Source organism: Tamandua tetradactyla, chromosome 12 (assembly GCF_023851605.1).
Source record: "Tamandua tetradactyla isolate mTamTet1 chromosome 12, mTamTet1.pri, whole genome shotgun sequence".
In the NCBI taxonomy this organism is placed as follows: domain Eukaryota; kingdom Metazoa; phylum Chordata; class Mammalia; order Pilosa; family Myrmecophagidae; genus Tamandua; species Tamandua tetradactyla.
In genome coordinates, this window is record NC_135338.1 from 97,726,053 (window position 1) to 97,752,420 (window position 26,368).

A 26,368-nucleotide genomic window follows, 5' to 3' on the forward strand; every position below is an offset into this window, starting at 1 on the left:
ACTGAGGCCACAGGTTCAGTAATTTACTTGAGATAACACAGAAAGCAAGTGGCACAAGCTGATTCAAACCAGGCATTGTGGCACCGAAGACCACCCCTTCCTGACACTCAGCAGTCCTGCCATTCATGCAAACTGGGGCTGGCTTTCCTCCCTCGGCTGAGGATGAGCCAGGCCCTCAAGAATAGTATAGAGAACTATGGACACTGTGCTGGACAGGTGAGCTGTTGCTGTTGGTTGCCCTAGAATTCTAGGAGAGCATCACAGGCAGAACATTGTGGGTGCAGAAGGTGCCTTACAGTGGAACCAAGTGTAGCCCAGAACGGAGAAGAGCTCCCCAAACACTGCAAGGTCAAGTTGACCAAAAGGAGGGACTTAAGATGGACAGCTGACTTCCTTTCTATATTCTGGTAGCCTGTCTTTGTGTTTAGGTGACCCAGACACTAGACATAGGGAGCTTCCCCTTGATGGGGATGAGAAGGCAAGTGTCAGAATTGGCCCAGAAGTCAGGGAGGTGACTGTTGACACTGGGGCAAGCAGAGAAGAAAGCGTCTGCTGCCTTTGAGATCATCCACAAAAGCATGCGCTTCCCTGAGCAGCAGGTTCTGCACAGCCAACATAGCCACACTGAGGAACTTTGTGTAGGAGAGTGATATGACCAGATGGGTATTTTAGAAGGGCACCCTGGAGGAAGATTGAAAAAATCATAATGAGAGGCATGGGAGACCAAAAAGAGCTATCACATTCATCAAGAAGAGAAATGACAAGGCCTGGGCAGTTGAAATGAAAAGGAAAATTGTACCGTTAAGATGTTAACACTAGGAGACATGGGTGAGGGCTGTAAAGGGAATCTTGGTACTTTTTAAACCTACTTTTCTGTAGGCCAAAATTCATTCAAAATTAAAAGTTTAAAAAATAAAAAGGAAAATGTAATGGGAAAACTTGGTAATTGATGGAGAGGTATGTAGGGGGCAGTGAAGAAAAATAACTCCTCCCTTCTGCCTTAGACAGCTGGGTAGGTGATGATGCCGTTCCTCGGTCACAATTGTAGGAGAATATGGTTTCAGGGCTCTGTGAATTGAAAAGTTCCATTTTGAACTTGCACAGATTTGAGGACCTTAGACAATATCTGTGGAAGTACTGATACTTGAGAGGTGTTTGGTCTGAAGATAGGATCGTATGTATCACCCTGCATTATTTGTAGTTGGATATGTGTACGTGGAATCCACAATATGGTGGAATTGAAGACAGAGACTGGAGCATGGACATGGAGCAGCCGTCCCACGGATATTTATTGGGTTGAGTTAGACCATCACCCTTGGTGGTCCCAATGCCCGACCGTTACGGTATCAGTCAGGTTATGAGTATCTAGGAGGACCCTAAAGAAAGAGGTCAGGAGTCATGGTGGATGATGATATATTGGAGTCCTTGGGTTAAATGGGAACTAAGGTGGCAGAATTACTGATTAATTCAACAAAATTAATTGCCTGAGGAATTTGTTGTGGAAATGGGAAGGAAGGCACTGAGAAGGATGAGATATCCTTTTCCTCAAAAATTCTCTAATCTTACTAGAGGAATAAAATCTACTCACAGGAACAGTGGGGTAACAATGCAAGGCAGTATGGGATGATGTACCAGAACAGGTAGCTAGTGATCAAGATGGGGCCGGGTGTGGGCGGATGCTTACAAGAGGCTTCAAGGAGAGGAGGGTAGGGACAGGTGGGCCGAGAGGTGGATCCAGGAGGAAGAACTACTTGGACGTTAGGGGTAAAGGAAGGCAAGGAGGCCAAGCTTAGTATGGGTAGTAGAGGGACCAGGAAGGGGGCCTAAGAATGGATGAGCTTGTGGATAACTTCAGAGCCAAATACAAATTCCCTTTCCCCTTTGGTTCACTTGTCTGTTTTACATTCTCATTTATGTTTCTATTTCAGGTATCATTAGACTGTTTTATTATTATAAGGAAAGTCTTTTTCTAATCAAAGCCATCAATGAAGTGGTGAGTTCCTGTCCTTTTTTCACTTACATCTGAGCCAAAATTGTAGTAAATTGACATTTAATATAGAGGTAAAGAGAGCTGTCCTAGATTAGAAAGAAATGGACACCTCCGTGGTCAGAGAGCCTCCTCCAAAATATCCAATTAAAAAATCCCCTACCAGCAGAAGGAACATGCTGCATGCTGTGGCTGTATTTACCCTCTTGTCAAGAGAAGAAAATTACTTAGGAACCCCAGTCCAGATTTTCCCTTCAAGCACCAACATATCCAATACCTATTTCAAAAGCCCCTAAATTTTCTAGGTTTTCTCACATCCCAGTTCCTCTGCTTGGAGTACTCTCCTTTCCTCTCTACATCTTACCATGAATGCCTGTTAAGTTTGCCTCGTCTTTCAACACCAACTTAAACATCTCTTTCTCTGAGATGCTTCCCCTGCCATTCCCAAGAGAAGCTGGTCTCTCTCCTCTGTGCCACCACCATACTGAACATGATTTATATAGCAGCGTTTTCTACATTCTCTGCACGCACTCATTTATATGACTGCTGCTTCTCCTGGATGTAAGCTCCCTGAGGGCAGCAACTGTGCCTCTTTTACCTTTGTACCCCTTATTCCTAACACATGCCTGGCATGCTGTAGGTTCTCAGAAAGTGCTTTTGTGAATGAATCCCCAAAAGAGAGGGTATCGGTCCAAAGCAGATTTTTAATGGCAGTTTGTCTTGTAAAAATACTATCAGTTAATAAGAATTACTGATTGTATATGTAGAATGGAATGATATCTTAATGTTTTGTTTGTTAATTTTTTTTAATTAATAAAAAAAGTTTAAAAAAAATACTATCAGTGTACACCAAAGCAATTCAATGGGGAAAAGAAAGTATTTTTCAACGAATGATGGATAAACAAATGGGGGGGGGGATGAACCTTAACCATACTTCACACCATATATAACAATTAGTTTGATATGAATTCTAGACCTTAAAGACTAAAACCATTAACTTTTCTCTAAAAAACACAGAAAAATATCTTTGCAACCCTGGGGCGGGCTCTACCCATAAAAGCAAAAATTGTTATTGGACTTCATCAAAATTAAAAACGTTTCATACCTCACACCACATACAAAAATTAACTCAAAATGGATCATGGATCTATATGTAAAACCTAAAGCTATAAAACTTCTAGAAGAAAACATAAGAGAAAGTCTTTGTGACCTCAGGTTAGGCAAAGATGTTTTAGCTACAACACCAAAAGCATGATCTACAAAGGAATGAATTGATAAATTGGACTTCATCAAAATTTAAAACTTTTATTCTGAAAAAGACACTGTTAAAAGTATTTAGGTGGGCAGCGCAATGGTGGCTCAGTAGCAGAATTCTTGCCTGCCATGCCAAGGACCCGGGTTCAATTCCTGGAGCCTGCCCATGAAAAAAAAAAAGGTATTTAGGAAACCAGGAAATAAGTCAAAAAACTTTTAGACAGAAAAGTAGGTTCAATTCCTGTACGTATTATCTTGTCCAATTACTCACAAAAATGGGAAGTGTGAAGCAACTTGAGGTATCTTTTCATGTCACAAGCTTTAAAAGGGTTTATGTTCCCTAGTGTGAGTCACAAAAAGCCCTGAAATGCCTTCTTCTCTGTCATCAGACTGAGCATACGCCATCTCTCTTCTTTGCAGGATGATGTCAGCAAGCAAACCATCTGTATAAAGATGACAGTCTCTCTAGGAGGGGATTTTGCAGCCTTCCTCCTTCAAGGCAAGACTAACTAAAGGCTGTTAAGAGACCTCAGATTTGCAGTCTCTTCTAGATGATTACTTTTTTAACGAAACCTTTAGCCGGGGTCCCCTACCATGGGAAAGCAATCTTTTCCCAGGCTGGCAGGGATTCAGTAGGGAAGCTGAGCATGTTTCTGTGACAGGCTAAAGTCCCACAACCAGCAATTCCACAGGTTGTCATCTCCTCAAGTGAAGGTCAGAAGAGTTCTCTTGGGGCATCTCTCTCAATTCTAACCTTTTCTTAGCCACTACTTGTCTCAGTTATTGATTCTATATATGCCGTCTTCCTCCACATACAGGCTTAACTGTGAGAAAAATGTCAGTGGAACTTACTTAGAACACAGAATACATAGAGACCAGGCAGAACAGGCAGTTCATTTAAAAATTGTGTTTTACATCAGTGACCTGGCCATGAGGAGCTCCAGTTTCTCTGAGATGGCAGTGGCCTGAGGGAGGAACCCTACGCCCTCCTTGGGAAAGCCATTTGGAGCGTGGGGACCTGCCATAAGGATGGCAGCCCTGCGGCTCCTTCCACGTGCAGAGGATGCTGCCTGCAGGCGCCCACTACGGAGGGGGCCTGGTCTCTGTGCCAGTGGTTCTGAGAAGAAAGGCCAGTTCTCAGAGGAAACTTGTTGCCTGCTTGTAGTTGCTCAATAGCTCCCTTTTTACCCAATGTAGGAGTCGGAGATGTTTGGCTGGATGTGTATAAATTGCCCAAGGAGTCTTGGCTAAAGGAAGTAGAGTATCCCCAACTCACTGCAAATCCAAAGAAAAAAGTCCGGCAGCTGCAACTGGTAGGAAAAAATCTGTGTTTTCAACCCATATGTTTCTCCTTACCTTTAACCCACATCTAGCCTAAATTCTCCTTGGAATTTCAAGATGAATGAGGCCTTCTAAAGGCTGGATGGGAGACACAAACAGGAACGCTGGCTCGTGTCTCCCAAATGGACTTGCTCTGGTTAAAGTAAGATATTGAAAAGTTAGAGATGTCTTCATTAGTGGCAACCTCAGTACCACTCTCACCTGGGAATTGCCTGCCTACCATGTCCACTCCAGACACTTCTCTGGGAGGAGGGTCTTCTGCCCTGACCCCTGCTTTAGTTAGACTTTTTCCCCTTCTGGGCAGAAATAATCTTTTCATGTCTCATATTCCATTAAATTTCCCAAACTATGGTAGAAAGGGGTTGTTCTCAACACACAGAGGGATACACGGAGTCTTTGCTTGGACCTTGTATCTTATGTCTTTAACATGTAGTTCCTCAGTAAATATTACTTTATGACATAATTTGCTCATTTCTTCAATGTGCTTTTATTTTTTTTAACTGCCAACAACTAATATTAATTGAGAGCTCTTTTAAAACATAATATGGTGCTAGAAATTTAGTGAAATGATTCATATGAGACTGAGATTGAGACTCATGTTTGCTGCTGAACTCTGAGTGACTGGAGAGGATGAGTTTGTTCTCCAGCGGTGCTCTCACGGGGCTGTCGTCCTGTGTCCTCGGGTACAATGCAGTCAGTGTTTAAATTCATTTCCTGTTCTGCTCCACTTCTCCTACACTACCTTGGTTGTCAGTTATCTTTTGTGTATGAAATTCCTTTTTTCTTAACTAGATTATAGGTTTCTGGATTGTTAAAACCATGAATTCTGCTTCTTTTTACCAGCCAACCCTATGGTATTGTACTCAGTGTCCAAAGATATTTATCTTTTGATGGACTGATTTATTCTCCAAGTAGGAGAAGCATTTGAGGATGGGGGTGTTACTCCTAATAGTTCACTCAGTTTTCATACACTGAGAAGAAACGAGCTAATGCCAATAACAGTGGTAGTTTAAATATATATATATATATATATATATATATAAATTTTATTTAGAGTTACTACAATTTCACTGATATATTTTGCCAATCAGAAATACTCAGTTTAATTTAGCTATTTCTTGTTTCCCCAACTACATTTTAGCTCCTAGAGAATAGGGAGTCATGTGTTGAAATTCTACAGGCCAGAGGACCAGCCAAAGATAGGTCCTCAATCTCTCCTGAATGAATTCACTTCTCCTAAGAGTTATTGGGGAAAGAAAGAATATCTCAGAGATTAAAGGGGGAGGGAGGAGCATACACAAACCTATTGTGAATTAACTTCTTATTTTTCTCTTCAGAATGCTATTGATTCTACAACTCCAGATAATTTAGAAACGGTAAGAAACTTTAAAGAAAATCACCAGAAAAATATAAATTGCATTTTGAGGGATTTTTATTTTGAATTTTCCTTAAGTATCAAATATGCTAGTAAAACGCTCCACTGTTTTCAGATTACCTGTGACTTAATCTTATGCCTCATGTTCTCTGTCCTTGAGGATAATTGACCCAAACCTTTTGTTCAGAGGTAGGTTTACTTGAAGCTAAGGCGAGATTTAAATTTCAGGCCCCTCATTTTGTGGGCCCCTGGGAGGGGTCCTGGCAATGTGTTCATATGATCATATATTTTTGTAAAATTGCCAAAAGTAAGACACTTTAACCACAATCACTGAAAATTATTGTGTTTTCATTCTAATTTCCCCTCTTGTTACGATGTCCTCCATATCAGGTGGCATTGGAGTGGCCACAGACATTTTGGATTCATAATTCTGCATTGTTTTTTTTCAGGTGGGCCCTCAAATTATATATATATTTCAGGCCCCATGAGACCTGGCTGTGCCTTGCCAAAATTACAGCCCCAGCCCCTGGGAGGGGGACTTGGAGGATTTCCTCTTTGTCCTGGGACACTGTGGGGAATGGAGCATTCGCCTGCAGGCGCAGATAAGGAGAGTGGCAGTAGATTCCAAAATGAAGTCTCTCTCTAGAGCCCATTCTTTTTCTCCTTTAAAAATTGAGTTTTAATATGTACAAGAAATATGTAACTGTATCATTCTGGGAAGATTCAGTTAATTCAGATAAAGCAGCCCTCTCCAAAAATAATCACCATTGTAAGTTTGGTATCTGTTCTCAATTTTTAGCATATTATTTATATTTTCAGTTTGAAAAATATAGTTTTGTCTTGGGGAAATTTTTCCTGTGTTAAGTGGCATCATGTATATGTTCTTGCTTTTTTTTTGCTCACCAAATTTTCAGCAAGGTTTTTCTATGTCAGATAGACCTACCTCATTCTCTTAGCCATTCATATTATGGTTGTACCATAGTTTATTTAGCTATTACTCTTTTGATGATTTGAGGTTGTTCCCAATTTGGAATTTTACATGATATAATAAAAATCTTCGTATATTCTTTGTTTACCTGAGTATTTCTCAAGGGTATGTTTTATTGGGAAACATCAAAGAATATTTTCTCTTTGGCTGATCAGTTTTCCCAGTGATTAGTCTTCTGATCTTCTGCCTGCATTGTGGAATCGTGTGGGGAAGATGGCCTGGGGATGGGAAGTAATCTCAGCATTCGGTATATACATTTGAACTCTATTCTGTTGACTGCATTGAGTTAGGGAGTGCGTCTAAAAGTTTAACTGCTTCTTAGGCAGTATTTTCAACCAATCCTCCTGTTTCTAGTCCTACCTGTACTTCTGCTTCCTGCCATTTTCTTGAGCTTAGCAGTGTGATCAGGTGGCTGCTAGGCTTTCTCCATTAAAAGTTTAGGATCTAGCTCTCAGTCATTTACCACTGGTCAATCTGCTTTCCATCTTCAGAATTTTGTTGTTTCTTTTCTTTCCTTCTCTTTCATTCCCCTAACTTTTATGAATTTATGCCTTTTAAAAACTCTCTACTATCATTTTAATGGAGTTTGAGGAAGGAGAGAAGTTAATGCATGTCTGTTCTATCATTTGTATTTTACAACTACTTATTGCTGATCCCTGACTGTATTAGTATTTGTTAGGTCCTTAGTTACAACAAAGAAATCAAAAGGACATCAAATTTCAAAACATAGGCAGAGCCAAGGGAGAGAAGATGGTGAATACCTGTAGCCAGAACACCACCTATCATCAGTGCTGAACATCCACACTGTCTCGAAGCAAAGCCTCCAAAGCTGGTGCTTGACTTTCCATAATGCCTCTGCCCCTGGGCTCTTGACACCTCCACTGTGAATGATGTGCCCACTCTTTCTCAATCTCTGTGATACTCCCTCTAGATTCACAGTCCTAGGAAGCAGCAGGCAGGTGCTTGAGCTTAGGCCATGTGCTAGGGCTCTAACCTCCAGGGAGCCGTCTTCAGTTCCACAAAGAGACAAATTCATCATGTCTCATACAATAGGGGATCCCGTCAGAAAAGGAAAGGAATTTAAGGCTGGGTAGTCAGAAAGATAACAAAGATCTACTGTACTAGTACATAGGAAAACTATTGAATTTTGTCTATTGATCTTGTATCTGGGCCCCAAGCCAAGACTAGCATGAGGCAAATGATGCACCTAAGGCACAAAATTTAAAGATACTCATTTTCAGGGTCATGCATGTCCAGCATCAGCACATATAAGGATGAGTATCTCCTTACATTTTGCATCCAGTTCACCTTGTTTGACTTACCCAGTCCCGTCCCTGTTGGCTTCTTTACTGAACTTTGTTATTAGTTCTAATGGTTTACAAGTTCTGATGATTACTTGGAGTTAGCAAACTTCAAGGTTTGAAGAAACATTCACCACAAGACTGCCTTTACTTCTGACAGCAATTGTAAGTTTGTAGGGGTTCCCAAAACCACCCTCAGGTTTGATGATTTGCTAGAAGGACTCACTCACTGAAAACCATTATACTCACAGGTACTGTTTATTACAGGGAGAGGATAAAAATTTAAGCAGCCAAAGGAAGAGTCAAAAAGGGCAGAGTCTAGGAGGGTTCCAAATGTGAAGCTGCCTAAAGACAAAATACACTTTTGTCATCAGTGTGTGACAATACACATGGAGTACTGCCAACCTAGGAAGCTCTCCTGGTCTTTGGTCTCCTGAGTTTTTACTGGGGCTCAGTCACATCCTGTCTGGATGACTACTGTTTATTCTCCAGCCCTGGTGGTCGAGCTAATGTCTTTTGCCTCCTGTTCCGTCAGAGGTCAGACCTGATGCAATGTGGTCCAAAGACTCCATCATCAATCACATTGTTTGATTGTCCAGTAGCCAAAGTCCCAAGGCAAATAAAGACACTTGTATCAGGCAGGGCATTCTAGGGGTCTAGGGGTCACCTCCTAATAGCCAAGGGCAAAGGCCAGACCTTTCTTTGGGGAAATTAATTCTTCACTACACACTCTTGCTTTTCTAGAAAGACGATTGCTGTAAATACTTACCATTTTTTTCTCTTTCAGTTATGTATCCATCATATTTATTCTTGCTTTCTTTCATCTTCTAGATCCTTTAATAGAAAGTGGAATAGTAACGGTGATAGTGGAGTATCCGTGACTTATTCATAGCCATGAGCATATTTTGAACGTTTCACTATTTAGCATGAAGCTTAGTATAGGTTTTTGGTAGATACTCTGGATCATGTGAACCATGTGTCCCTCTAGACTTAGTTTGCTGGGAGTTTTTGTTGTGGTTTGTTTTGTTTTTTAATAAGGAATGATATTGACCTTAATTAATTTATTTTTGTTAGAGAATTTGTAGGTTTACAGAAACGTCATGTGTATTGTGCTGTTGTTGGTGAAGTTATTTTAGTCTTCTATATCCCTACTCATTTTCCTTCTCTGTCCTTAACTACATTCTTAATGATTTTCTGTCTCCTCATTCTACCAATTATTGAGAAAGAATACTGAAATCTCTGACTAAGATTGTAGATTTGTCTATTTTACCTTTCACTTCAAGTTTTACTTCTAGTATTTTGATGCACTGCTATTAAATACATAAACATTTGGGATTATATCCTTTTGATGAACTCACCCTTTTATCATTACACAATGATCTTTTTTATCCCTGGCAATATTCTTTGCTCTGAAATCTACTAAGTCTGGTAGTAATATAGCCACCACAGCTTTCTTTTCATTAATTTTAACAGGTATATCTTTTCCACACTTTTAACTTTTAACATATTTGTATTTTTATATGTAAAGAGGCTTTCTTTTCAACAGCATAGAGTTGGGTCATGCCTTTTAAAACAAAAATACAATTTGACAATCTGCTTTTCAATTAGGAGATTCAGACCATTTACATTTAATGTGGTTATCGATATGATTGGGTTTAAATCTACCACCTTGCTATTTGCTTTTAAGTTGTCCCATCTGTTTTCCTTCCTTTTTCTCTCTTTTTCTGCCTTCTTTTCTACTGAGTGCTCCTAATGATTTCATTGTATCTTCTTTGTTGACTTATTAGCTGTACCTGTATGTTTTGTTTTGTTTTTAATGGTTGCTTTAGAATTTATTGTATATGTCTTTAACTTATCACAGCTACATTCCAGTAATATTTTATCACTTCACATATAGTTTAAGAACCCTGCAATAGTATACTTCCATTTCTCCTCTCCCAGGCTTTGTGCTATTGTCATAGACTTTACTTAAACATTTGTATAAATCTTATAATAGTTATCGTTTTTGTTTTATACAATTGCCGTTTAAAATGATTATGAAATTAAATTTAATATTTATTATTTCTGGTGCACTTCATTCCTTTGCATAGACCCAGATTTATAGCTGTTGTCATTTTCCTTCTGCCTAAAGAACTTTCTTTAGCATTTCTGATAGTGTAAGTTTGCTTGTGATTAATTTTTTTCATTTTTCGGTCATCTAAAAAAGTTTTAATTTTGCCCTAGTTTGTGAAGATATTTTCACTGGGTATAGAATTCCAGATTCACAGTTTTTTTTCCTTTCAGTACTGAAAATGTTGCCCCATTGTCTTCAGGACTTCATTGTTTTGGATGAGAAACCTATCTTTATTCCTCTGTGTATAATGTGAGTTTTATTTGCTTTCTTCTATTAAAGATTTTCTCTTTATAGCTTGTTTTAAGTTTTTTACTAGTTTTAGTGTAGTTCATCTTTCTTGTGCTTGAAGTTTATTTTGATCTTTGAATCTGTAAGTTTGTACTTTTCTTCAAAGTTGGAAATTTTTTAGCAATTATTTTTACAAATATTCCTTCGGCCTCCTCTTCCCTCTCTCGTTCCTCTCCTTTGGTGACTGCAGATATGTGTAAGTCAGTCCACTTGAAGTTGACCCACACGTTACTCATGCTCTGTTCATAGTTTTTCATGTTTCATTTTGGATAGTTCCTTCTACTGTGTCTTCAGGTTTATTGGTAATCTGTAGTTGATCCCCTTCAGTGTATTTTTATTTCAGATATATTTTTCATCTCTAGAACTTCTATTTAAGTCTTTTAAAATCTTTTATGCCTTTCATTCATATGCGCTATTATCTTCTATCCTTGATCACATGGAATACAATTATAATAATTGTTTTAATGTCTTTATCTACTAATTCTGTCATTTGTATCATTTCTGGGTCACTTTTAGGTGATTGATTTTTCTCGTTATTATATGGGCCATCATTTTTTGCTTTTTTTTGTACCTAATTTTTTATTGGATGCCAGATATGATGAATTCTACTTTGTTGGATACTGGATATTGTTATATTTAAAAATATATTTTCCTGGGCGGGCCGCGGTGGCTCAGCGGGCAAGAGTGCTTGCCTGCTATGCCGGAGGACCCCGGTTCGATTCCCGGCCCCAGCCCATGTAAAAAACAAACAAACAAACAAAATATAATAAAACAAGAAAATGTTTAAAGATGTTTCCCTTTCTTCCTCCCTTCCTTCCTTCTATCCTTCCTTCCTTCTCTGTCTTTCCTTCCCTTCCTCCCTCTCTCTTAAAAAAAAAAAAAAAAAAAAAATATATATATTTTCCTGAGTCTTGTTCTGGGATGCAGTAAATTTACTTGAAAGTAGTCTAGTCCTTCCAAAGTTGCTTTTAAGCTGTGTTAGGTGGGACTAGAGCAACCTGTTGTCTAGGGCTCCTTTGGCCTCACTACCGAGGCAATGGCCTTAAGAAATACTCCGTCCAATATCCAGGCATTATGAAGCTTTTTCACTCCTGCTGGTGCAAAGAGGGACTATTCTTGACTCTCTTGTCTTCGGTGATCTTCAGGTGACTCTTCCTCTAGCCTCAGGCAATTTCCCTACAGGGCTGATCAGTACTCAGCTGAAGACTAGGAGGGAACCTTCTGCAAAGCTCCAGAGTGTGCGCGTGCGCATGCTCTCTCTCCAGTCTGGTGCTCTGTCCTGCAAACTCTGGGCTTCCCCATACTCCATCTCCACAACTCAGGGAGATTGCTGGGCTCAGCTGTAGGGCTTACCTTGTTTTTCCCTGTCTCAGGGATCACTGTCCTACACTGTCTATTTTCCAGTGCCTGAAAACCGTTGCTTCAAATGCTTTGTCCATTTATTAGTTGTTTAACAGATAAAATTTACTAGTAAGTCTAAATGAAAGTGATTGTTAAAAAACACCAGTCTGGAATTAGAATCCCACTTGAAAGATAGCCAGGGCATTGAAGGAGTGGAGAAGAAATAAGAGTGCAAAAGGATTCTTGTTTTGTTGAAAATACCAATTCAAGTTGATGCTAAATGATGATGAAAAAAAACTTCTGATTCTGGCCAAGATGAAATAATTTACCATCCCACCCCCATCCCAGCCAACTGAAATGAGAGTTTGATCATTTCTGGTTACTGATAATTTATCTCAAAGTAGGGCCATTCAGCCTCTCTGACTAGGGTGTGTAGATCATAAGACAGGACCTACATTCACAGTCCTTGGAACTCTTTTATTTATTTGCAGGATGTGTATGCTTGTTTTAAAGGAGATGTTAAGTTGAGTCTTCCAGTTTACATAATGAAGATCAAACCACCTAAACCAATTACGGGTCAGTATGATTCAGTTACAACTCCTCTTCCTTTTGCTTTTGATTTTTCAGTTTTTTCTTTCTTTACCTTTCTCCACATTTCCCGTATTTTCTGTTTATTATAAATTGTAAGCATGTTCTGAAGAAGAAAATTTAGAAACCTCATAAGCCCTAAGACTTAAAAACAAACAATATAAATATTATAAGGATACTGTTAATGAACAGAAGTGGAAGGTCAGGAAAGAGAGACCTTTTTCCTGAATGCTGGTTATAATTCACTCATTTCTACATTCATGTGTTAATTTAGTCAGCAGTATTTGCTGAGTGTCAGTAACGCACCAGTTACAAAGACAACGTGGACATATCTACGGCACCATAGAAGCTGTTGGTCTAGCAAGGGAGAACAGGAGAAAATTATCAAAAAAGGCTATGATAAGTGCATCAATGGGAACATCCAGGATTGTGTAAAACACAGAAAAAGGGGTGAATAATTCTGCCCAGAGAATAGGAAAGGCTTTATCAAAGGAAAGAACATTGGACAAGGTTTTGAAGAATAAGTGGGAGTTAGTCAAGAGGAGCAGAGGGGATGTCCATCAAAGATAGAAGACACAGGGCATTTCCCATCAGTATTCCTGTATGATTCCAAAGATATATGTACAGGGAAATCACTGCAGTATTGTTTATAGAGGCAAAGAGTTGTCAGATAAATTATGGTACACTCATGCAAAGGAATACTTTGATTACAACCATTGAAAAACAAAGAAGGAAATGCAAAAAGCCAAGAGTAGCCAATTCACTCTTGTAAAAATAACATAGTGATAGGGCTTGCTCTATCAAGATTTATTATCAAGCTATAATAATTAATCCAAGATAGAAAAAGAGATCAGTGAGACAGGGTAGAAAGGCCAGACAGACCCAGGCATGAGTGTACTTTTGCACATGACAAAGGTAGCCCCGCAGGGCAGAAATATCATTTCGTTAAAAGGTGCTGGTTGTCAGTGTGATGGAAAGAAATGAAATTTGACCCCTGCCTCATATCACCAGTGAAAATAAACTCCAGATGGATTGTAGATGTATGTATGAAAGGCAAAACAAGAAAGCTTTTAGAAAATAATATAAGGCAATATCTCTGTGATCTCTGGGTAGGGAAAGACTTTTTAAACAAGATACAAAAAGTACTAAAATAAGGAAAATTTGGATAAATTTCACTACATTAGAATTAAGCACTTCTAATCATCAAAAAATATTAAGAACATGAAAGAGCAAGCTACAGAGTGGGAGAAGATACTCACAGAATACATACAACTTGCTAGACTTCCTATCAAGGATATATATATAAAGAATTCCTACAGATTACTAAGAAAAAGCCATATAATCCCATACAAAAACAGACTAGAGTATTGAACAGTCCATTCCCAATAGAAAGTATTCAAATGGCCAATAAACATATAAATAAATTAAAAACACAATGATAGCACACTACACACCCATCAGGATGGCTAAATTTGAAAGGACCGACAGCAGCAAGTGTTGGTGAGGATGTAGAACAATTGATAACAAACACTTTGGGAAACAGTTTGGTAGTATCTAGTAAAGTTGATGATAACTTATATCCTGTGACCCAGCAGTTACAATTCTAGGTAGGGTGACCAACCCTACTAGTTTGCTGAGGACTGAGTGGTTTCTGGGGATATGGGACTTTAAGTGCTAAAACAAGGAAAGTCCTGAGCAAAATAGGATGAGTCAGTCTCCCTACTTCTAGGGAACCACCCAATAGGTTTGCAAGCAAATGTGTACCAGGAGTATGCACAAGAATGGCAATAATGGGTTTTTTTTTTTTTTTTTACAGATTTTAACACTTTATTTGCATATTTAAATATTATGCATTCTGGGGGTGCATGGGTGGTTCAGTGGTAGAATGCTTGCTTTCCATGTGGGAGACCCACGTTCAATTCCCAGAACATATACTACCATCACCACCACCACCCCCAAAAAAGGGAAATATTATGCATTCTAATAATTAAAATAATTTCAACAACAACAACAAAAAAATGTCGCCCTGATTAAATAACGTTTTACAGCCTGTAGGACATCTCGGACTAGCTTTGCTGTCATCCCACCCAGCTTCTCCCTTCAACAACAAGCAAGTTCTTTTCCTTTCCTGTTAGCCAACCAGGCAGCCAGGAGAGACAGGCGCTGCCTTCCTTGTCAGTTGTTCTGAATTCTTTGATGTGCAAAGGGATAGCACAGTCATTTAAACTTGATCCTATCTCTTTGCATCTTATGAAGTTGACAGCTAAAGGAAATAATGAGAAGGCAATGCTTGTGGAATGTACAATGTGTATTGGTGGTGCCTACCTCATTTTAGTTTGCCTGATTGCCTCTCCTGGGCAATTGTTTCTTTGGAAGGGAGTGGATTTTTCTCCCGTATTGCTGTCTTCTTCAATTTCGACTTAGGGAATTTCTCAATCTCAGCCACATCAGGTTTGTTAGACATACTTATAGAGGAAGCCAAGTGAGACATGCTAGTGAGTCCAGTCTGCTCAGTGATCACCACCAAGTAGTTTTACAGTAACCCCAAATGTGAAACAACCCCAAGTGTCCATCAACAGTAGAACATAGATTATAGTATATGCATTCCATGGAAACTCTACAGCAGTGAAAACAGACCACATCTACATATGACAAAATCAATACATCTCACAAACATAATATGGAGCAATATTATAGGCCGAGTTAATACTGTCTGGTTCCACTTATATCCAGTTCAAAAATCAGCTTAAGCAAAGCTATAGTTTGAGATGCACATGTACATGGTAAAAGCATGGATGCCATAAAGTGGTTGCCATAAAAGTCAAGACTTAAGTAGCAGCCTTTAGAGTGTAAAGAGGGTCTTCAGAAAGCTTCAGTCTGCTGATGTTACCAGACAAAGGTCATGGATTCTTTTGCCCAACACACTCAATAACCAATTCCTGAGAAACCAGGGTCTCAAAGAGAGAAAGTTTGTTACTCAGCATGTAGAAGAAGAGCAGATGGCCTAGCAGCCCAAAATCGGTCTCCCTGAGTTTAGGGGGCTCAAGGTTTTTAAGGATTTTAACAAAGGGAGATGAGGTCATTTCGAATAACAAGTTCAAAGCAGAAAAGGAGACAGTGTTATAATCATTTCATTAGGAGAACATAAGCTGAAAGGAGGGGAGGCAGGGCTCTCACTTCAGTACTAAAGGTGTAAACCAAAAGGAAGAGAGACAAGTTATCTTTCAATAGCAGAATCTAGCTGATATGATTTACAAATGTCCAGGGCTAAGGCTAGTTATTGGCTGACTTCATTAGCATAGGGACTTTGCCCTACAAGAAAATGACCAGATAAAGAGTATAACAGCTCTTACACTCACAAAGGCATAAGATAAGGACTTTTATACTTATTGCAGATATCAGGGCAGCTGAAATATAATTTAGGGATTTCAGGTGTTCCCCTATCTGCTCCAGTATCGCAGAAAGCAAAACAGAATATGATTCTGTAATCAAAATCATCCCTCAAATCCTAACTTCTCGGTTACGCTGGCAATGTTCTGACTTGACCTGAGTCAAGATATCTTGAGCTAAGATGTTTACTTCAAATTAATATACTAAGATATGCATTTATATGTACTTTTCTGAATGTGTGTTACATTTCACAATAAGAAAAAGGTTTAAGAAATAAAAATCAGCAATAAACAGTGAGTAAGAGCTATAGTACTGATATGACACGATCTCCAAGGTATTTTAAGCGAAACAGTAAGAGTTATAGTGTAGAGCAGCAATTCCCAGATTTAAGCTGCCTTAGAGTAATTTGGAGGACTAGTTAAAGCCCAGATTGCCAGGCCCTACCCATCGAGTTTCTGTTTCAGTAGTTCTTGGGTGGAGCCTGAGAATATGCATTTCTAACAAGTTCTCAGGAAACACTCACACTGCTGATTTGGGACCACACTTTGAGAACTATTAGTGCCACTATGAACTATGTGGTAGTTCCTTAAAAAGGGGAGGGGGTGGCTGTCCCTCAAAAATTTTTCAAGAAAGTGGTATCACATTGTTAAAAGATTTCAGTACTTAAAATGGGAAACAGAAGCTTAAGTTATTTTCCTTACTATCAAAAGTATATTCCTTGGAACCACATTATACATTGGATGTCTTAAGCTGAGTACAGTTTAGGGGATCCTTTCTAATTATGGGAAAGTGCTGCTTTCCTCAACACTGTGATCTGATCTGTGACAACTCTGTTCTGTATACTATTGTACATGGCTAACAAGTCAATTGCAAGCAGACTATACAAATCTTAGTGCTGGTGCTGAAATCTCTTCAGAAGAGTCCTCATGATTTAAAAGTTTGTTTAAAAATTCGCCGGCATCAAGTGTCAATCAAAACTGAAGATGAGAGCTGGCCATGGTGGCTTAGTGGCAGAGTTCTCACCTGCCATGCCAGAGACCTGGTTCAATTCCTGGTGCCTGGCCATGCAAAAAAAAAAAAAACCCCGAAGATTCAACAAATGAATGTTGAATTCTCATGCTTTAGGTGTACTTCCTTTTTAGTTGTATTTTTTTCAGTTCTTTGTTATTTTTACCATACTGTTTCATTTAAATTTCCTACATGCTAACTTCGTGTGATTGAAATAAAATTGCACTATAAAAAAAGAAAGAAAAAGAAACCAGTATCAATGGTTGGCTCTGGGGAGGGGTCTGGACTGTGGGAACTGCATAGAGTCCAAAGAGGCAGAGTTCTGAATCTTGAGGTATAACCCAGAAAAAAATTACCTAGTTTTACTGTGGATTGAGAAACACATGAAAAAGAAGGAAATGAAACATTATTGGAAAGGAGAGTGAGTGATGAGGTAAGCGATTGTTGTTTTAAAGGAGGGTAGTTTGATAAACATAGAGAATGGGATTGCCTGGGGAGGCAGGTCTGCAGCAGCAGCTGCGCAGTGATTGTAGCTGGCAGGTTTTGGGCCCTGCTTTGCTGGGGACACAGTGACAGTGATCTAAAATCTCTAGGGGAACATTGCCTTGGCCTCCTTTGCAGAGATTATATAATCCGGAAGCAGAGAGGGAAAAGCGGAGGTGGAAAGAGGGAGAGCAGTGCTCTTTGCCTGGGCTGGGGGAGTGGGTAGGATGGGGGAAAGGCAGGAGAAGGCTGGGGTCTCAGATGAGTGCTGAGCAAGAATGGGTTTCCCAGGACAATGGATTCTGCAGGCTGGGAGGCCTGAAAGAGGCAGGAGGGAATTGGGAAGGGCGAATTCAGCTGTGTGACTAAGTTTGGAAAATTTTCAACCTAGGCACCACATTTAAAAGCCCCTTGGAAGTCTTTGCAAAGATAGAGGACTGCTGTGGGCTGGGCTCCGGGCAGAACCACTTCATCAAGGACAGCCAGTGGGAGCAGCAGGAGGCCATCTTCAAGGGTTCCTACAGGAAGTTCCTGGATGGGGAGTGGAAGGAGGAGCCGCCCAGGTGAGCAGGGCAAGGGGAGCCGGGGAGTCCCCAGAGCTGCTCCTCTCCTGGCTCGTGCAGCCATCAACACAGGGACCTGGATTCATCCAAGATCTAAACGCTCTTTCTGTTTGGGGATTACTTCACAGGATTCCAGCAGATCTTTTGAAAAGTTGTACAGCAACTACTGTTCAAATGTAGCTAGAACAGAGGCTGTTAGCATGGTTTTAAGAGAAGCAATCCATATCTAGAAGAAATGGAATGTATTTTAGGTTTATTTGTGACATCATCTTTCAATTAAAAAACAAACTTATTTTTCCCTCTGATTATTTGGAAAATTCAGGCATTTCTAAAGACAGAGGTAAAACTCAGACATCTGGCAGCACAACACTGAATGTAATTAACACCACTGAATTATATATCTGAATGGGGGTAAAGGGGAAATTTAGATTGCATATATGTTACTAAAATAAAATTTAAAAGGAAAAAGCCTCAGTCACCACCATTAACATCTTTCTTCTTTTCCTTATGGTCTTTGTAAATGTAATGTACACATGTGTGTGATTATTATAGTACATTCCTTTCTGGTCCCGTTCAGCAGTGAGGCCCGTTAATCCCACGTTGTCATTGTAGAAAACTGAGCCCAAGTCTTTGAAGTATCTGCGGTGGAGCCAGTGTTAGAAATGGCTCTCCTCATGAGTCCTGTGACTCTCAGGAAAGCTCTTGTTTCTTGTGGGAAGGGAAACCTCTCATCCTGCTGTCAAGTAGCCCTTGAAGTTTGTCACTTCAGGACTCAAAGGGGCTGAGCCGTAACAGCAACTACCTGTTACCTGATCTGGAGCCACCACACTCGGTGCGGTGCGGTGCTGGCAGCTCCTAGGGCTGTTAAGATCGGGATTTGATGAGCCAGTTGATAAACCCCAGGCCAGCTGTCCTTGGTGGGAGTATTTACATCACAGAAATCTGCAAACCCTACAAATCAGGGTGGGTTGGTTTTTTTTTTCCTAGAAAACCATTTACCAGTGCACACTGGTTGTATGGCCCTAGGATAACAGAGTCTGTGTGCAGATCACCCAGGACTGGTCTTGAAGGGACCTTCCCTGAGGGCTCCCCAGAGGGAACCTTCTCTGGCAGATCTGCCCTGTGCCTTCCACATTCACCTATGCCTGGTGGATGATGACTCTCTCAGCTCAGCCCACTCTGCCCTCACCAAGCTCCACAGTCCACACAGCCCACCGGGACCAGCACATAAAATGCCATTTGCCTCGCGATCCTGTGCTCCTGGGAAGGGCCATCCTACCTAACCGTGTCTGGTCTCATCGCCAAGATTCTGGCAGCCTCTCTCCTTGCCAAGGAGTCTCCCATGTCTCTAAAGTGTGTCTCTTCCTTTTTCAGTATGGCCACGTTCCATTTCCTCCTTCCAAGCAGCGTCATTTCAATGCCAGCAGAAGCCAAGGGGCCCTCAGGTAAATGAACATGAAATGGGGCTACGCTGGGAAGTGGAAATCGCTCAGCAAGCCTTCCTAGAGAAGTTCCATAGGACAACCCTGCGTGGCTCTGGATTCAATTTATTTTTTGGTTGGAGGAAAGGAAGATGGAGATTGAGTTTGCCATCTGTAGCTTAAGAGTTCCTGCGTGGACCTGGGTGGAGTGTAGTAGCACTCCCTACCACCCTAAAGAGGAGGGTAGGAGCACACGTCCTGCCAAGCTGCTTCTGGATATGAATTCAATTTATAGAAAATGAAGTTTGAAACACTGAAGCCAAGTGCCATGAATTGTGTAGAAAATGTGAAAGCAGCCTAGGAGCAGTTGTGACCAACTTCCCTGCCCAGGAAGGAGGGTGGGTCTTAGGAGCAGCCCAGACCATTTTCCTTGGGATACTCGTCCTTCTGTTGGGCGGTGTCCACTAGAATCACCCAGTTCTGATCTCAAACTACCTTCCTCTTGGGTAGACACTTCCCGTGCAAACCGAAGGCCTCCCGGACTTTTTAGGTGACATCGGTTTCCTCTCTCCTTTCCCAGGAGTAGCCTGTGTCCTTGGCATACACTGGACTGGGAGTCATAATTTCTTCTTCTATTCCCTTCACCGAACTCTGAAGGATAAGGCCGGTACTTTCCTGCTGAGATGGGGGTTGCCTAAGCTCAGGGCTCTCAGGACGGGGCCTCCTGGAGCTCAGCTAAGATCTGTGACTGGCACATAGGGGACCCAAGGCTGTGTGGGCAGAAGTGGGTGGTGTGATGGCTGTGGTGTGACCCTAAGGGTCTGGCCCCAAACTGTCATGTTTCTTAAAGATGACGGGTCAAAAGGGACAACACCCAGAATCAGGTCCGTAAGGGCTCCCTGGGCAGCTCAGGTGAAAGGAGGTGGGCTTGGAGGCAAGGGGGGCAGCTTTGATTCCTTGCAAACCACGAAGGCTCAGGCCCAACTGAGCCCCGACCCGGAGCTCACTGCACTGTCCCTATCTCCTGCCTGGATCTGTTGTGAATGGCAGAATCCAGAGGCATTTCTGTATGTGAAAGCTGCTTGAAACTGAAAGGCGCTGAGGAAATGGAGGGTGGGGGTAGTGACTAGTATAACTTCTTACAGATCACGGAGGCAGTTCCGTGAGCAGGTTCACTCTGTGATAGTTCTTAGACTGCACACTTATATTAGGCTTTAGTTATTATATTTCAAAAGAGAGAAAAAAAATTACAGAGAAGGGATTTCTTTCCTTCCACCCCTCTTCCTGGCGGCCTGGCTTCTAACTTCAACTTCTGTACTGCCTGGCTGTGTGCCTTGGGCAAGTCACTTCTCTGCCATAGTCTTCTCATCTATAAGATAAAGCTACTATTAGGACCTACGGCATTGAACCCTTCCTTGGGAGAATAAAGTGAAATTATACATGGGAAGCGCTTAGCTCAGTGTTCAGCACCCTCTAGGTATTCATTAAGTGTTAGCTCTAGAATAATAACAGCCTGGTGACTTAGTCCCCTAGGGAAGGAGACTCACGCCAAGTTGGGAGGAGAGAGCTGGTGCAGGCAGCCTGGGGCTCGGGTCCAGGCGGAGCTAATGGGCGGGCGCAGGGTGTGGGGACGCCAGGTGAGTGGTGTCCTCCCCACTAGACCCCGAGAGCGTGTGGCCCTGTGCCGCACCCATTGCGGTCTCTAACCTGAGCTGCTGTGGCTCCTACCTGGTGCTGGCCTGCGAGGATGGTGTGCTCACACTGTGGGACCTGAGCAAAGGTGAGCCCCCTGCCTCTCTGCCTCATACCTGGGGTCTCTGGGTAATGAGACTCCTGGAGCTCTAGAATTCCTGCAGGCTTTGGGTCTTCTGATACCTCTTTGTTCTTAAAATCATGTTGGGGAACTGGATTTGTCCCCTCTTTCGTTCCTTTAACATACGTTTATTGAAGGGGAACGACATTCCCCACATGTTTAGTGAGTGCTTACTCTGCCAGACACGGATCAGGTCCTGGATGTTTGACCATTACCTTCATCATCACCATCCAGTGCAGAAATTTCCCAGCACAGCCAGTTTGTGATATCATGGTGGCCTCAGCCCCCTGCTCTTAGCCACTAGACTCTCAAAGTAAGCATGTCTTCTTTCCTGCCTTCCCACCCCCAGGCAGCAGGAGCTGAGAGACATAACCATCAAAAGTGAGACCAGAGCTATTCTGGGTGGGCAGTGCCTTGGTGAGGTCCAGGACCCTGGGTCCAGCTTTGAGGGGCAGAAAATCAGTGGTATCTACTTACCCTAAATTGATCGGCTTCTAGGAGAGTGTCTCCCACTGACCAAACTCTTAACCCTGCACTGGATGTGTGTCTCATGTGAGAGTGGAGGTGAGCCAAATGCACTGAGCAGCCCTCCCAGCGGGCGGGTTGGTGAGGAGAACCAGGGCGAGCAGCCTGCTTACAGGAGAGCTCATGATGGGACGTGGACCTGCCTGCACCCAGAGAGGCTGCAGCGGTGGTGTGGCTTCCTCCCTGGGGCCATCTCCAGCTGAAGAAGCCAGTGGTTATTCAGAATCAGAGCACATTCTCCCCATACAGTGCTAAGATAAACACCAGCTAAGGCCCCCCTGAATTATATTTATTGCATCTACAGCATTGTAATAGTGCAAGATATTTCAAAAAAAAAGAATGATTATATTTTCCCAAACCCTTGCCCATTAACTTATTTTCATTTTTCTAGATATTGTTACATTCTTACTGCTTGGCTACATACATACACATGCATCTAGTCTTTTCTGAAACTTCCCTCCCCCCCAGTACCTAGCTGGATGGTAGCCTCCTTCCATTCCAGAGCTGACTCTGCCCCCCTGCATGGATCTAGTTGTCCGTCTGTGCAGATCATCTCAATATACAGAGGGGGTAAACCAGGAAGTTTCCCTCCCTCCCCACTGAGCTTACTTTCAGAGGTGCTCCTTCCCTGATTTTTGCCCTCACATCCTGCACTCACTGGTCACAGACCCTGTGCCCAGGGCGTCCTCCTCTCCCCATTTTCTGAGCTGCTGGTGTGATTACTTTCTCCAGGGTTCCCTCTTGGCGTCGTGGCTCTTCCCAAGGGATGTTTCTGCCAAAGTATTCACTTCTTAAAATACTTCCTGGTCCACAAAGGAGAGAACATGTTCCCTGAACTTCCAGTGAAGTCCAAGATGAAATGTGTGGTGCTGTGCACAGATACTTCTCTCCATCTGGTGGAAGCCGAGGGGACCCGAGGACCCACCACCCGTGTGCTCGCTGAGAGGTCAGAGGCTGGAGGGCAGGGTGGGGGGAAAATGATCTGCCAGACACATGACGCCCTTCAGTAGTCTCAAGCTGACAACTTCTCCGGACACAGTCACTTTCCCTAAGGTTATCCTCCTGGTGAGCGGCTCAAGATCACAAAGTCTTTTTTCTTTTTTTTTTTTAGTAATTTTTCTAACAAAATTGTATGATGACACAAAATTATATCTTCATATCTCTCACACGACTATGAAGAAGGTCATTTCTGCAAAAATAGTTTAGCCTTTCATCAGTTTTTCTCTCCTTTTCAAATTGTGAAATATTTTATGCAGGCAATGAATCTAGATAATGTATGTATAAAGTATAAAGGATAATGAGCAAACGACTGCTGTTCTCACCACCAAGCTTTAAGAAATAGACCATTTCCAACTCCAGTAAGTCTCCCTGTGTGCTACCCCCGATCATATCCTTCTCTCTTCTCCCCAGTAGTAACCACTTATTAAGTATCTATTGCCACATAACAAACTACCTCACCCTAGTGGTTTAAGAGAATCACCATTGTTTGGCTCTTGACCCTCTAGGCCAGCTCTTGGGCTGAGCTTTGTGGGGCAGTCCTTTTGGTCTGGCCAAGGCTCTCGCATGTGCCTGCAGTCGCTGACAGCTCTGCAGGACGGCCCAAGGTGGCCTTGCTTACAGGCCTGGCAATCAGCATGCTGCTGGGACTTGTCTGGGCTCTCCTCCTCTGGCCTCTCCAGCAGGTTTGGTAGTCTGAGGGCTCCCGGCAGCCAGACAGGGCTGCTCCAGTGCACAAATGTTTGGCAAGTCTCTGCTTGTGTTACATTTGCACATGTCCCATTGGGCAAAGCAAGTCACTGAGCCACGCCATATAAAAGCAGTAGGAAAACAGACCCTACCTTTTGATGAGAAGAGCTACCAAATAGCATGGCCATTTTTTTCTTTTCAGTCCACTACATCATTTTCTTAAATTCATCATTCCTTTGATTTGCTTTAAGAATTAACCTCATACATATGACTGTAACTCCAAATAGTACGTTGCTTAGCTTTGCTTGTTTAGGGAATTTACATATGCAATCATATGCTTCGTATTCTCCAACGTGCTTTTCGATGCTGTTTATTCTGTAACTAGTTTCACAGCATTCTTCATGAGAGTCATACATGTTGATGTGTGTAGCGCCAGTTGTTTGATTTTCATTGCTGGTTTGTGTTCCTTTGTATAAATATATCACGATTATTTAAGCATTCTCCTACCTTTTTTGAATTTTTAGATTATTCCTAGTTTTTTGCTACTATGAACAGTCTTCTACTTATCTCCTGGTGCTCATGTGCACACATTTCTCCTGGGCAGAACAGAAAAACTTTAAAATCCTCCAAGTAGGAGAATGACTGTGTGTCTTCTTGTTCCCTATAGGCCCGTGAAGCACGTGAATGAAACCATCCGTGCAGTGGCCCCAGTCCCAGCCTTACCTGGCATGGTAGGTTGCCAGTGCTTCTCATTCTTCTTCAGTGAGTGTGCTCATTTTTTCCTCCGAGAACTGTGTGGACGCCTACTATGTGCGAGACACTGGGCCAGCTTTTGGGGGAACAGGTATGAAAAGCAAAATGCCTGCTCTCATGGAGCACACAGTACAGTGGGCAGACGTGTCACCGCGCTTCCGCCCTGGACAAGAGAAGGATGCCATAGGGCTGAGATGCCCCAGCCTGCCAAGTTGGTACAGGGGAATGGGGCTTTAAAAAAAAAAAAAAGACTTTTTTTAAAGCAGCTGTAGATTTATAACGAAATCATGGGAAAGTAGAGTTCCCATACCAACCTCCCCCCACACATACACACACGCACACTCAGTGTTCCCTGCTGTTAACATTTTGCATTAGTGTGGTATATTTGTTCCAGTTGATGACCCAATCTAACTATAAGTATATTATTAACTATAGCTCGTAGTTTACATTAGGGCTCACTCTTTCTGTTGTACAGTCCTTTGGGTTTAAAAAATTTTTATTGTGGTAACATATATACAATATAACATTTCTCATTTTCCCCACTATCAAGTCTACAATTCAGTGGTAATGACATTCTCAAGGTTGTGCTACTCTCACTGCCATCCATTACCAAAACTTTTCCATCCAAGGGGGACTTTCTGGAGGTGGTGACAGCAGAGTGGGGGGAGCTGAGAAGGCAGCACCGTGGAGGCAGGAGTACACTGTGTGTCTGGGCACTGCAGGGAGTACAGGGAAGCTGCAGGTCGGATTTGGAGGGGCTGCGAGCAGGCTGTGGGGGGGCCTGTATGACAGCAGAAGGAAAGGTACGGGCTCAACCTTGACGGGAAAGGGCTTGAAGCATCAGAGGGCTCGAGTGGGTATAGCACCTGCAGAGAAGGGATGGGGTGTGGGGAGAGGCTGGTTAGGAAATCGGAGTCCACGGTTCTGGGCTGCCTGTAGCTGAAGCGGGAGGAGAAAGAGGTGTCACAGCTGATCCTGGCTTGGGGTTTCTGTGAAACTGATTAATTCTCACTGGGCTCCCTGAAGGGCGCATGGCTCCTGAGTAAAGGCTGTGATTTCCAGTGTGTCCCTGCCGAATGTGGGGGCCTAAAGGAGCTCCCCCCCAGAGGAGGTGCCAAAGAGCTCAGGCTAAAAGTAGAGCTGAAGAGCTCAGCAGCCCATTAGTGGGTGGAGCTTGAAGCCAGGGGTCTGAGCTCATGGGGGTGACTGAGAGGGATACCCGGGGGACATCACCATCAGGTGGGTCCTGGAAGCTCAGCCAGGCAAGTTTTAAGAAGGCGAGAGCAAAGTGGCCTGTGCTAATGAGAAAGCAAGCGCTGTGTGGACGCCAGTGGCCACACAGCTGGAGGACTGGAGGAGCGGGTGGAGGAGGGAGAGAGGCTGTGCTGAGGAGGGACGATCTCAAGGCACGGAACAGGAAAGGAGGGATGCAGGGAAAGTAGAGCCAAGGGTGAGCTTTTAAAAGTTTGAGTGGGTTCATAATCCTTATCTACAGAGAGGGAGGAGCCCAAGCAGGAGAGTGACCCCATTATCCAGCTTGGGGCCTAGGCAGGGGCTGTGGATTGAGCAGGATGCAGAGGAGGCCAGGGAAAGGTGCCGGGAGCGCGTGCAGAACTGAGCTCCACCACGTGGAAGGAGAACTTTGAAAGTGCGGGATGAGCTGGGAAGAGGAGTGGGACTGGAGGGGACAGTACAGCGTCGGGTTCACCCCCAGGAGGGCCTGGTAGCCCCCAAAGGGCAAGTGTGAAGGCGTTTCTGCCCCTGCCTCGGGCCGCCTAAATAGATCCTGAGGCTGGCGAACCATAGCCCATAAATTCTCTCTGGGTTTCAGCTGCTCCCATTCCATACTGAGGTGACCTCTAAGTTACCTTCCTGTGGGTGCCGGAGTCCAGCCGAGTCTCCGTTCACATCTCCTGGCTCCCCAGGTGCTGATCTTCTCCCAGGACGGCTGTGCACGCCTCATGGACGTGGCCAAGTCGCAGGTGGTCTGTGCCTTTGCTCCTCCCAGGCCCTGCCAGCTTGTGGTCCCCTGGAGCCCAGTGTTTGTCGTGTCTTTACACCACCCATGCTTCCTGCTCCGAGGTACAGAACGGAACCTGGGGGCCCCTGCCCGGACTTGTGCCCTGCTGACCCTTCTCCTGACGGGATCA

At 42.8% G+C, this 26,368-nt stretch overlaps 2 protein-coding genes across 9 annotated transcripts in view; one reads left to right on the plus strand and one right to left on the minus strand.

Moving 5' to 3' along the window:
• The window catches only part of WDR93 (WD repeat domain 93), a 49,947-nt gene that overhangs the window by 14,670 nt on the left and 8,909 nt on the right, over window positions 1-26,368 (plus strand). For 6 of the 8 annotated variants that reach the window (XM_077124177.1, XM_077124176.1, XM_077124175.1 and 3 more), the window contains exons 4-15: window positions 1,929-1,993; window positions 3,662-3,740; window positions 4,439-4,554; window positions 5,920-5,958; window positions 12,480-12,564; window positions 17,849-18,020; window positions 19,395-19,465; window positions 20,022-20,108; window positions 21,102-21,221; window positions 22,512-22,725; window positions 24,133-24,196; window positions 26,144-26,300. In XM_077124177.1, the coding sequence (XP_076980292.1) occupies window positions 1,929-1,993; window positions 3,662-3,740; window positions 4,439-4,554; window positions 5,920-5,958; window positions 12,480-12,564; window positions 17,849-18,020; window positions 19,395-19,465; window positions 20,022-20,108; window positions 21,102-21,221; window positions 22,512-22,725; window positions 24,133-24,196; window positions 26,144-26,300 (1,269 nt within the window). The other 2 variants (XM_077124182.1, XM_077124181.1) reach the window with 2 other exon arrangements.
• On the minus strand, window positions 14,903-15,040 carry LOC143652713 (thymosin beta-4-like). Its single transcript, XM_077124358.1, has one exon. It carries the CDS (start codon window positions 15,038-15,040, stop codon window positions 14,903-14,905), a length of 138 nt encoding a protein of 45 aa, XP_076980473.1.

Bases quoted from the DNA above. Each gene is read 5' to 3' on its own strand.
- LOC143652713 (XM_077124358.1), bottom strand. From the start codon at position 15,040: ATGTCTAACAAACCTGATGTGGCTGAGATTGAGAAATTCCCTAAGTCG.